Below are 13,084 nucleotides of genomic sequence, written 5' to 3'. Positions count from 1 at the left end.
GATTATTGAGACCTCGTAAATGTGGGATTTTTAGCTACTAGTCCTTATAATGGGATTGTTTTCTTAAATAAACCACTAGTGCTGCGAATTTTTAAGTACGGAACCTCCTCCCCCCCAGTATTCCAATAATATTACTACGGTGCAAAACGGAATATAAACTTGAGGGGGCCTTTTTCATGGATGCCATTTCATATTTAGGCAAATTGTAGGTTTGAAGTCTACATAATAAATAATCTATGTGATTAATAAAACTTGTATATTTCTGTTATATTTAAGTGAACATTACAAACATTACTTGATACTATCGATAACTGTAGGATGATTTTGATTTAGTTTTGTATGATAACAAATATTGTTTGGTCACCTCGTTACTTATCATGTATTTGTATTTTGTAGTATTTATAACAGTCTTACTGGTGAGTTAGTTGATAGGCTTTAATGTCTTTTACGGAACGGCAAAATTAAGTTGTTTTTCATGTATAAGCCCTCTTTTTATAGCGAAAGATGGAAGGTAAGTTCATATGTATTGGTAAGATAGTTGAATATTACTGAAGAATGGTAATAAGTATTTTACTCGGTAGCGTATTGAAATTTACCCCTCAACCCAAAATGAACACATTAATATTCTCTAAAACAAAATTTTCGTTTAATACAAACCGTATGTGTTCTTAAGAACCATCTAACTTTCAGGAATAAATGAGAGATGACCTAAATATTTTTTTGTATTGTTAGCACAGGAATCGTTAATAAGCTATTTTCTCAAGATTATTCCATACATTGTAGTCCAGAAAATTGTGTGTGGGTTTACCGAGGGCCAATCTGCGGCACTAATAAACTCAGCAGTTTTCATTACAGGCTGTTTTAGTTTCCTGAGAGGATCTCTTAAGCTCCCTGGAGTACTGTAGCGTTTTTTATCCCAAGCTGTACGAGGAAGCTCGGAACAGAAGGTGTCTGATTGGAAAAAAGGAGGTGAGCGTTAAAAACGCGTTTTTTCCGAGGAGTTAGCCTATCCCAACTATTCCTATTATTGCCCTCTTCTCTAGAGAAGAGGGAAGTGGCAGATGATCTTTATTTTCTAGAAAGTTTTACTTCCTTTGAGAGTTCTGACAATTCGTAAGATTTTATTTCCGTAAGAACATGCATCCACTATCACTGTAACCGAAAACAATTTTTTTGAAGTTAAATGTAAAAAACGCATAGACTTTTGTTGTACCCAACTGTTTAGTTTCTTTAGTATGAAAATAAAATACGAAGTGACTTTACAGTTTTACTAAAATATTAAAGCAGTTTTGTAAAAATTGGAGTTTTAACACTTTTTTGCTGGTGCTTCGAATTGCAGTCGTTAATTCTATTTTTCTTGATTTCAGATACTAAACAGATGGAGAGCGTTGTATTGCGATTTGAGTGCAGCAGGAAAAGCTGCTTGAAGGATGTTGCAGAGATAAAACAGTGCGCCCTGAGAGTAGATAAATGGATCATTACTACGGGTGGACCTGTTATAGACCATATATTGCAGGAACACCCTGACGACGACTCACTTAATGACAGTACTGCCAAACTGAGACCACTAACAAATAGTTATGGAATTACTCCGTCATTATTGATTAGTCGCGGTGACTTTTTTGAAAGACAACTATTGCAAGTGAGTTCTTTTATTCAGTTAGAGAAGCTATCTGTCGCTATTATTTTATGCGTTAATGTTGCAATGCTGAGGTTAAAGATTTCCCCTCAAAATTTAAATACCTCAGGTGCGACTCTTAGTCATTCACGCCCTTACACTGACGAAAAGTTGGTACTAAACACATTTTTACCGCTTCTTCTTGTCTCTGAGAGATCTGCAACGCTATTTATTGTCCGGCGTTAATCATGTGAATGTAACATTTTGTAATTTTAGTGGACTTGGTGGCGTTAACTCTAAAGTTTCGAACAAACACATTTTTTTGTTGGAATAATGTTGGTGGGGCTAGCGTAACTTTTCTTTCCACTTCTAAAATTTTTTGGAGGATTGGCACTAGCTTTTCACAATTCCGGAGACGATTTTGTGGGGCCTTTATATTGGATCCTAGAAAGCTGTAAGAGGCTTCTAGGAAGAGAAAATCTAAGAGCAGGTAGAATAGCAAATCTTTTAGTATGTACGAAACTCAAACTTAAAATCTCCGTGCCGAGTGCGTCATAAACCTTCTCTAACATACAAGATTATTACTAATTACAGTGTAAGCATATTAATGTTAATGACTACGTAGGAGTATTCGCGCACTTATTGATCCCACATGTTTCATGATGCAATTGAAATTGATGGTACATTTTTTCTTTTCTTTTTTTTTATATGCAGGTGGCATATGTGTATAAAGATGAAAAACTTATGTTGATTTTAAACAAAATCATGAAAGGTGCTGACAAAAGAATTTCATTACTAACTGGCATTTTCACTGGAAATTTGAATAAAAAAATCTTTGCTCTCTCTCACTATATTTACTTGAGAAATGAAGCTGGAGTAGATACATCACCTCCAAAGCCACTGTTTGCCAAGCAGATAGCAGTTGGACAGCAGGTATCACGTAACATTTCATTTTCTTTCTCCAACTGCTCCCAAGTATCAGTATAACGATTATTTAAAATTTTTGAAATTGAGTTTTCGCTTGAAATATCTTTTTGAAAGTTGAGTATACCTCATATTACCTCATAGCGATGGACATAAGTTAGTGAACCCAGAATCAAATCCTTGCTTTCCTTCAATTTCCTCTTTCTAGAAGGCTCTGCAGCTCACTGTCCAGTGATGTACAGCGTGTCTGAACGCGAGGACATTGTCCGGAGCCGGCATTGTTCCGAGAAGACTCCGGGTCCAGTGACCTTAGGTGTTGACATGCTTCAAATGAATTTACAAAATTGAAGTAAGAAAAATCACGTGAGGTTTCATTTCTAACTTTTGTTCATTTTGTTCTAGCTTGTAGCGTTAAGCACACCTTTTTCAGCCATTACATTACATAATTCGTGGTCACAAGGAACCATTTGCAACATCCTAGATGGCTATGTCGCACTAACGGACATCAAAATTACTATTGGATGTGAAGGAGCGCCGGTATTTACGTTAGTATTTTTGGAATTAAAGATTTTTTAAACTGTAATATGGCCATTTAGTGGGTAGACATTGTATCATATTATTGTGCCTATAGTTTCTTTGTGTGAGTGAATAATTCTGGTGTGAAAGACGCTTATGACTTTCTCTTACTGCAATTGTAATAATTCCAATTTATGATTTTCTTAAAACTACTCTCAGAACACCTCATAAATATAGTTATTAATCGCACTTTCACTTCACACTTATAATTAACTCTTCCAATAATATAATTGTCCTTAATATTATGATGAAAGCTTACCTAGGTATTGTTATATCACTTTTGATCTAAAATTTGACTTGCAGATTGGATAACGGCAATATTGGAGATTTGGTTGGACTGATGTTAGGGAATTTAATTTACCCCAACGGTGACTTAGTAGGACTGAATTTTATGAGTTTGCCGGCGAGTTTCATTTCCAGCGAGCTCCCAATATTTACCTCTTCTCAATCGTACTTTCTAAAATCATCTTTCGACGACCAAGGTTTAGAAGGTTTGTATGCCTGTATATATGTCGTACAATAGTTTTAGTCTTAAATTAATATATGCGTGTACCGAAAGTCTATGAGTTTGCACCTTACAAAACAAATAGGTATATTTACTAAAATATAAATATTTTATCTATTTATTAATTGAACGTAACATTCGATGTCCTCCCGATACCAGAAGCTTTCTTTGAAAGTAAAAGACCTCCAAATATTATGTATATGCAGCTATATTTGTAAGTTGTTCATGTTGTCTTGTTAAAAGGCACTATTTTTCGATTTACCATGGACGAATATATTTTGCCAAAGCGGTGAATATCACCCCCATCCCTTCTACTTCATTAATTTGGATTCGGTCTTAGTGACATCTTAGTCTCTTTTGTAGTTGTGATAGAAAATTTCACGAATTAGTACATTCATTTATCATTTTTTTTAAATAGCAAAGGTCGTTGCGTAAGCTACTGATGAGAAAAAGATGTTGTTAAACCTGGTACAGAGGTACAGAGCACAAAGAATGATTAAATATTAATAGGGGCACAGGCTTTGTTACACCCCAAGTAAACCTTTTAAATTGTTTAATATTGTTTCAGATAGAGAGTGCTTTGTACAAATTCTGTTGCATAATGTCTGGGGGTCCGGTACCATAATCTCAAAAGATGGATTAATACTTACTTGTTCGCACTTAGTTAAATATGTATGTATAAGAACATTTCCCTTCTTTTTATTATTATTATTATTTATTTTTAGATAGGATAACTGTGATACGGTTTTAGTCAAAACCTGTTCAACAGGAAATATCACGAATTTCTCAGTTTGTTAGAGATTTTATGGAAAAATGTTCGTACGATTTTCTTTAAAATTCGTTTGTAAATAACATAGATTATGTTAATGTATATAGCTTTTATTTGAAACATTTTTCCTGGTAAATTCATTTTAACTGAAGGTTGTAGAGTAATGTAAATATCGTTTTAGAGTATAAAATGGATGGATCTATCACCTGTATCGTGTTTAATTAGAATTATGAATATTGCTACTATTCCGAAGTTGATGATAATAGCGGTGGTGTTTCGAGGCACGTTGGCAGCTGTCTGCATCGGAATTTTTTTCACAATGCCATTTTACTAGAGGAGGGATCTTATGCAATGGCAATTAAATGACTTCTAATTAAATTTCTAAGATTTAAGTAAATTTGTTTACAGAATAGAATAAGATTCAGATAGAATTTATTCAGATTGTGTAAATGGAAGAGTGATTCACTCACCTGGGCATTAGTCACTTTACACTATTTTCAATTCTGCATTTTCTTCTGAACTAAATGCCAGATTTTTCTCAGGGAGCGATTAAAAGTGACTTACAGGTGAAGGTAAGAAATAGGCTGTATGCAGCTAGGGTGGTTTTCAGCACACCTTATGGACACCTCTATGAGCTAGCAGTTTTAAAGATCACATACACTCTCTTGGACAGTTATCCTGGTGTTCCCATCTGTCTTAGAAGTTCAGCTGGAATATTAGGTTTGTATTTAAAAAATTCCAAGTTTTATAGTTCAGTTAGAGTTTTCTACTATCAATTCTATTCATTCCACATAATTCTTAGTACCCATTCTTAAAAACATCGTTAAAATCTCCAATACTGGTCATGTCGGAAATTCTTCTTCGATGAACCACATCTTTTGACAGGATAGATATGTTTATTTCTTTTGAGTTTGTTCAACTCTAAGAGTAAAGAATACAATTATTTTAAAATATTTTAGGTGAAGAAGTGTTCGCGGTTGGCTACAGTTTGTTTGAAGGCTCAAAGAAACCATGTGTTACTAGAGGTATAGTAAGTAAGCTAGCCCAACATTCCATCATCACAACATGCTATGTTAACAAAGGCGCCAGTGGTGGAGCTGTAGTGGACAGAAATGGACAACTACTTGGACTTATAATTTCAAATGTCAGAACGAAAGAATCTGTGTTCCCTAACGTGAATGTGAATGTAGCAGTATATTCTTTTAGGACAAGTTTGGAAAAGTTTATTGAAACCAGAGGTATTCCACTTTAAAGTTGATTTAAGGCTCATTTCAACGCTTATTTCTTCTTATTGGTTGTTTTTAAAGCGGAGTTGTATATGTATGACCAAATAATTCATAATGTTTAGTTCGTTTAGATACATTTTCTCAATCCTCTTCCAAGTTTCAGCGATATGCTAATTAGGAATCGGGGGTCGTATAATATGGTTAGGGGGTTAATCCCAGCTTGGGGATCGTTAAAAATGCTCATTACAACTTACTTCAGACAATATAGTAAAACTAAATGTCTGATGAATTTCTTCTTATCGATAATAGATGTATTAAAAGCGATTGGCAGATTATTTGAATAAATAATTTGTTTTATTTACGGTTTGTAAGTTAAGTATCCACTATCTTAGAACTACTTTTGTTATTGTTGAGATTTCTTGCCACAAGAGAGGGATAACCTAGTCTTCTTATCTAGCCGAAACTATCTTTTATAGTTATCGTGGCGTGTAATAGAAAATTTGAAAATTTCAAGCACTGCATGAGACATATTTGACAATACATTTTTATAGAACAATGTGTGTCTGTTAGCCAAGTTTTTATATGATTTAAATTGATTTATGAATTTTAAATTTTATATATATATATATATATATATTTACTTCCAGATGTCCGACATTTAAGAGATTGGGATATATCAGTATCTGAAGATGCAGCAATTCTAAGTTCCGGTACCTTGAAAAGTAAATTTTAATTTCGAATATTGTATTGGAGGGCAATATACTTTTTACTGTTATTGTCTTCTTTTTGAGATATTGACTCTGTGATACGAAAATGTGATCGTAATGATAGTTTTTGTATATTTTCTAACGTATGTTATTTTGTATAAATTTAATAAAACACATGTATGAATGAATGTAACAAATTTTTAATAGTTATAGCCTTTTGAAACATCTCTTCTATTTTGAGGTGTGAATATCAATACTCGTATGAGACTATAAGTGTTGTTCGTGGAAGACTACAAAACACGGTGAGGTTGCCAGTATCATGAAAAGTGTCTAGTCCACTTTCGCTTTTGGGCTTAAGGCAGTACTTTCAATATATATATTTTTGTTTACAAATTACAAGATCAATTCAACGTCATATTAAAAGTTGCAATAATAATTTATTTAAAATATTCGATGACTTCCTTCTTTAATGATTGTTGTCAATATTTACAAGGTATGTAGATAGTAGGAGAGGTAGCGTGCATTTTTATAAAAAGAAAGGATTATTTGACATATATCGGGACCAACCATGCGAAAAAAGTCCTCTTATTTTGGGCAATATTGTAATTTTCAAAATTCCTTTATTGCGCTTTTTTTTTTTTTTTTAATTCGTACTAATAAGGCGACAATTGCTTATTCTGTTTCTTAAGAGAGGCGATCAAACCCACACGCTCAGTCGAACCGTATATGCTCAGAGCAGCGTTCTGAACAAAGTACATACAAGATTTGTAGTTGTAGCTTTGCGGGTTCAGTAAGGGATTCTTCTTAAGTAGCTCTTCAACCAGGGGTAGGCCTTGAATTTCCACAAAATTTCGCTTCTCACATCTCTGCCCTTTATCTCCAACTTACCACTTAAAATCAACCACTTCAGGTCTTCCTTTACATCCTGTCTTCGGTACTGGCAAACTAAAAACGGAGCCATGTAGTAGTCTGCTCAGCATGCTATTAGTTCGATACTACGTGGTCAAGCCATCCGTTAGAGCGAGCATTTATAAATTAGACCATATTTCTGTCCTGATACATCAAGTTTGCTATTTTTACGGATCCTCCATGAACCTGAGTAATTGTTATGTGCTAGACTACACATTCTCCTTTACTTTTCTTCTAAAAAATAATGGAGTTTGTCATAAGTTGGCAATGCTACCACCACGTGTTCCTGCAGATTTTTAGCACATTCCAGTAACAATTTGGCTTCTTCTTACAAGGAACTTCCTGCAAGCGATCCGGTAAAGACGGCATCCTCTAACATGCCAGTTAGTTAAGCAATTCTTGCTTTTCAACAAATAATTAAGGCTTAATTATTTAATCTTTGGTGTATCTTTAGGGGCAAATGATGAACTGTTGTTTTTTGGACGCTGTTAAGATCCCAACTCTACTAGAGTTGGATTTTATGGCTGTTTCTAGAAGCTATACCAATTCTTCTAAAACCTGGTGGTAAGCTGAGAACAGCAAAGATAACGAAACCTTATCTGTACGGGAAAAATCTGCTTTCATGAAGCATAGCTTGAACACGAAAATTGGAATTGACGCTACCAATCGCCGCTAAAGCCAGAAATGCTAGTACAGATAAGTCTTCTATTCTCGCATTCAGCGCAGGAACTTGACTTGTTCCATCATACTGATAGATATTACGAACACTTTATTTAATAGAGTCTGAGAAATGATACCGCACTCAGCTGAACATGAAGGCACCAGAGATTGAACAATCCTATCTTTAGTACCACAACAACAGGAATTGTGGGAAGAAACACATGATAGCGGTCGACTTACACAATCGAAGTAGCCGACAGGGTTCTTTTCGAAAAAAGTCAGGCAGGACATTTACGTCCGACCTTCATTGTGATGAGTTTCCCTGTTTGGTTTACCGCATCGATAAAAAAATATAATTCTTTATTGCTTTTGGCGCACCTGTTTACCCGGGCAGTTAGAAACACTTTTCGAGGGTGAGTATGTTATCTCTTTTTCAAGCGCCTTTGGCAGCCGCAGAATAATTCTGAAATCATGGAGCGGTTGGAGTCAATCCAGACCGCGCGCGATTGTGCGTTTGCATGTATTATTAGCATCTGATCTTTCGTCCATTATACAGATGTTTCGTTGTTATCATGAATTAAGTCTTCCATATCGCCTCTTCGCGCTTCTACAACGCCAATGCGACCTCCACCGACTCCTCCGGAAAACTTATCCTGACATTTGTTCTTCTGAGGCGTACCAAGGGGACTGGTCTTTCTAGAGCCTCCGAATGACTTCAGCAGTCTAGCCCTGCAAATAAGAAAAGTATATTTCAAAAGATATACATAATTTAGAAGACCAACGACTTTACATTCTTAACAGGCAAGATTAGCTTCTGAATGACTTTTCAGATCATACATACGAAGAAGCCGGACAAGTGGACTGAGAAAGAATCTTGCGAATACCCGGATATCTGTACAAACTAGAGACTGAGTATTCCAAGATATGCCTAGACTGCTCAAAATAAAAAGAAAAGTGAAATAAAGTCTTATTTTTTCAGGTAGGCTTTACGTCAAACTTCCAAATTAGGCCGGCTTAGAAACAAACTGGCACAATCTATTTCTTGACCGAACAAAGGCGAATCATTATCTGGTAGTTTTGGTGGTATTATAGAATGGATCTATCTTGGTAACCACATTATAGAAGAAAGTATGCGGTTAGAAGGGCGAAACTCCATTTCACCTTCTTGTTATGTGGGGATGATGCTCACAAACGATTACGTAGACACGTAACAAGTGTGGAAAAATGAATAAAGCATGAAATAAAAAAAATGGCGAGTAATAGCATTTGGTTCGTGATTTGATGTGACCTTTAAATTCACTACTAACTTGACTTTAACACGAATACTTACGCATCAATTAATTTCAACAGTATTCTTGAATAAACGTGATATTCGTCATCTGCAAAATCTGCTGGATCATGTCGAGCGTGTTCATATAAATCGCAAAACTGATGTATCAATCGGCTGCCTGGACCACCCAGGGGGCTAGCAAGATTGTTCAGCAGGTAAGCTCTTAGACTTTCTGAAGGATGTCGTCCAGCACTGGTAATATCTTGTCGACATATTTCTTTTTCTAGTAAACATCAAGGGGAAAAAAACTGTTATTTTGTGTTTCGAATTTACAACTTAATAAAAAAATAGTTTGTACAGAAGTATTTCTGTATCACATCAAAAGAGAGCTACAAAAAGAAACCACACGTCCGTGACGAAACGCCTGACGCTGAAGATTGTAGAAGAAAACACGTTCTTAATTTAAATTTTAACTGACTAAAATAATAACATACCTAATAATTTTACATCATCACAAGCCTTTAGTCTGTAATAAAATGGAGGAACACTTGAACCTGGAGGCAGGATATATTTTGAATTTGATTCATCTGAAACTCTTGGCTCGTAGACTATCTTCGGCACGAGCTCAATTCTACGATGGATCTCCTTTAAAATAAACAATACAGGTTTATAAACCGATAGGCCTAAAGTCATGAAGTTTATTTACGAGAAAACAAAGTACACTTATCAATACAATACCACATAATACAGTTCAAAATTCCGGTCAATATTTATAAAAGTAATATTCTTGATTTTCTCAATTAAAAGTTAGAACTCCCTGTAAAAACCACTTGTCAAAGACTAACTGGATATTTCGACATAATCTAGCAACTTAGCGTACTCAAAATTTAGAGAACAAGTTTTTGGCGAAAGGAGCATATAATGCAATCAAAACCAGGAAGAAATGAAAGCATTTGAGGTTTTCAGCTTAATTGAAGTTTATTAGCGATGCAAGTTGTCTCTTACGAAGCCAGGCTTCAATCCTCTGGATCAATATATCCATCTTAAGAGGATAGCTTGTCACAAATTTCAGATTCACATTCAGACTGAACTGCCTAAAACAATGTTCTGGGGGCCAGCTGTTTTGGAGATAGCTAACAAGATCTTGAATCTGGGTTTGATACCCATTACTGAAGCTTACATTAAGTGGAATACGAATATTTTTGTAAAAAAAAAGTTAAATATTTAAAAAATTGCAATAAATTTTGTCTGAAACTGAGAAGTGCAGCACGAATCATAGACCTTTTTATCAAATGAGGTTTAAAATGGTTTCTTAAGCATGGCATGGTTGGTTTAACCCAGGAATTATGTCATTACTTATGTCTGACTCAAGTATGATATTTTGCAGATGGAAATCTGAAATTTCTTTGGCCTAGAAGTTTTTGTAGTAAAATACTGTGGAGCATTGACACTAGTTACTCAATTTCTCCAATATTAAAAAAAAATATATATAAAATACCTTTTTTAACGCTTTCTTTGCGCCATGACCTACAGGCACATGAGGACCACGACGTGATCTCAAAGCGAATCTCATTATCTGTCTTTTTGCAAAAATAAACAATAGTATAAACGTAAGCACTCCGCCAGCTATAATGATAACAACCATTACACCAGATAGTTTCTCAGCCATTCCTTCAGTAATGATGGCTACTTTTATCCTTTAAAGATTAATAAATTAACATGTATATACTATAAGTTAACACTATCCAACCACCTGTTCATATAATTAACGTTTAAAAGAGGAACTGACCAAACTCAACCGTTACATCGCCTAAAACAACAAAATAACCACGAGTTTTGTAACCTTTCACCCAAAACGTCAACTGATTTTTTTTTTGTTCAACTTTCTCTGAAAGACAAATGAATTATTTATTTAAATAAATAAAATTCATCTTAATCCTCGCAATAAGAAACATTTTAATTACGTTATTATGCTTGTAAGATATTTATATTTCTACTGGTGTGCCCCCTCCTGAAGTCAGTAAAATTCATCACAAAGTATCCCCTTTGACTTTACTTCCAAAAACAGAACGAATACCCTTATAAATCCATTTTATCTTTTTTTATGTTTATTATTTTATAAGAACAATATCTAGCACTCACAAATTAGGCTGCACATAATATGTATTCAAAATTTGCCATTATCTTTTTTCTTAAGTCTGAGAAAACCGCGGTCCATTATACGCTTTTGTTCGATGTAACCCGATTTGTAGACATGAAATTGTAATGTAATTTCTTCACATTTCATAATAATGTCATGAAGCACACCTCGTAGGAACGTAAAATGAAAATAGTAACTCAAAAACGTACATAAAAATATAAAAAAAAAGTTTTAGAAAGTAACTAATGGCCTACCAAAATATTTTTCATGATTCTATAAGTAATGTGATCGCCTATTTTTCAGGCGAGGCTTAACATCCTACAAATTAGGCACCGTGGATGGGGATGAGGGCACATTCTAGTAGGGCGGCCTAAGGCCTACGCCACTGCGACTTCTTTGGATCTATTGTGGCTTCGATGGGAGCACATACTTCACTAATAATAAAAAGAAGCTTCACGCAGGATTCTAACTGATAAATCCATGCATCATATCCAATCTCTTTACACTGAATATTGTGACAATTGTACATCCGACCTGCGGCAGAGAGAATTGACGCCCGCTCTATATTTTCAAGTAGAAATTTTTAGAAAAGAAAAAGAAGTAGATATTGACAGAAAAGTAGGAAATTGCTAACCTTCATTTCACCATGGTTAAACACAAAATAGGAGGTCTGGGTTTGAAGTGAGATGCCGGGTTCGAATCTAGGAAGATTTTCTCTTCCTAGAAGCTTCTTACGCTTACTGCCCGGTGATGGAATAGGTCTGTAAGGATAGAACTCTATTCAGAAGCCGGCAGGGCACTGAAAAGACCTGGCTTGATCTCCAGGGCTAAATTAAACCAACGCTTAGGCAAGATTAGCATTACAAACAATCATCGCGATATGATTTACAAAAATTATACTCTATAAGACAGAATAAAAGACACGTATTTAATTTTAAAAGTCTTTTAGCTACAGTTTTCTGCCCTCAATAACAATGATAATTGATAATTATATCTGAGGTGTTCTGCAGTCTGGGAGCAGACGGAGTTAGTTCTTAGTAAGTTTCTTTTGGTCAATGGAAAACCTGTTTCTAGGCTAAGGTTTAGGCTAGTTTTTTTTTTTTGTTTATTTCAGATGAGCAGGAACAGTATTCATCTTTAAAAAGGATTTAATTCTAGTAGCCTAGAAGTTGCGGCTGGAATGTTGCAGGAAAAAGTGATACTCTCAAAGAGGTTGGCCCAACTGGGCTAGTTTTTCGCTTTAGTATTGTTAAATTTTTATAAGAAAGAAAACTTATTCCTAATTTCAGTTATAATTTTTTATTTATATTTTACCAAGATTTCAACCAAGGGACTACAGACACCTATAGTTGGCCTAGTGGTAAAAAATAAATAATAAGTAATTTCTGAAATTGGCAACATTTTTTCTTCCCTTTGTATTATTGAATCAATTACCCAAAACAATGAACTACAAATTTTTATACATAATTTTATAAATTCTAGACAGCGACTTTTTGTTCAAATAAATAAATTGTAGTTAAATTGTAATTATTTGAGTAATAAAAGATCCCCAGTATGTTATAAACCAGATTTCTATTTCCACAGTACTTTTACAGGCCTAATAAATTGTCGAAGAAAACATTTTGTAAACCACTTTGAAAACTACCGAGCTAACAGATCCACCCTTGGAGTACACCCTTGTACTTTTCTCGGTGTGTGTTTGTATGTGTGGTTACTTTCCTAAGGGCTACTACCCACCCATTCGGTCATGTTCGAACAAAATCGACTTGTGGAAGGCCGA

The 13,084-nt window shown here is 34.8% G+C and overlaps 2 protein-coding genes across 3 annotated transcripts; one reads left to right on the top strand and one right to left on the bottom strand.

Moving 5' to 3' along the window:
• The first annotated feature begins 333 nt into the window (after positions 1–333).
• LOC141460013 (peroxisomal leader peptide-processing protease) lies at positions 334–6,513 on the top strand. 2 transcript variants are annotated; one of them, XM_074139611.1, is made up of 9 exons: positions 335–511; positions 1,368–1,642; positions 2,333–2,551; positions 2,945–3,087; positions 3,422–3,609; positions 4,192–4,295; positions 4,935–5,112; positions 5,352–5,630; positions 6,266–6,513. In XM_074139611.1, exons 1-9 carry the CDS (start codon positions 505–507, stop codon positions 6,349–6,351), a joined length of 1,479 nt encoding a protein of 492 aa, XP_073995712.1. In that variant the 5' UTR covers positions 335–504; the 3' UTR covers positions 6,352–6,513. The 2 variants fall into 2 exon arrangements, with proteins under 2 accessions (XP_073995713.1, XP_073995712.1); XM_074139612.1 differs by lacking the exon at positions 5,352–5,630 and having other exon boundaries at positions 334–511.
• A 157-nt stretch (positions 6,514–6,670) lies between these two features.
• On the bottom strand, positions 6,671–11,006 carry LOC141460014 (protein C1orf43 homolog). Its single transcript, XM_074139613.1, has 4 exons — positions 10,663–11,006; positions 9,659–9,809; positions 9,225–9,447; positions 6,671–8,623 (listed from the first exon to the last, which is right to left on the bottom strand). The coding sequence occupies exons 1-4, from the start codon at positions 10,831–10,833 to the stop codon at positions 8,443–8,445; spliced, it is 726 nt and encodes a 241-aa protein (XP_073995714.1). The 5' UTR covers positions 10,834–11,006; the 3' UTR covers positions 6,671–8,442.
• Between the last annotated feature and the right edge of the window lie 2,078 nt (positions 11,007–13,084).

Source organism: Rhodnius prolixus, unplaced genomic scaffold, assembly GCF_049639745.1.
Source record: "Rhodnius prolixus isolate KJV_2025 unplaced genomic scaffold, Rpr scaffold_47, whole genome shotgun sequence".
Taxonomy (NCBI): Eukaryota; Metazoa; Arthropoda; class Insecta; order Hemiptera; family Reduviidae; genus Rhodnius; species Rhodnius prolixus.
The sequence above is the reverse complement of the archived record's forward strand: the minus strand, read 5'-3'. Positions and strand labels throughout refer to the sequence as shown.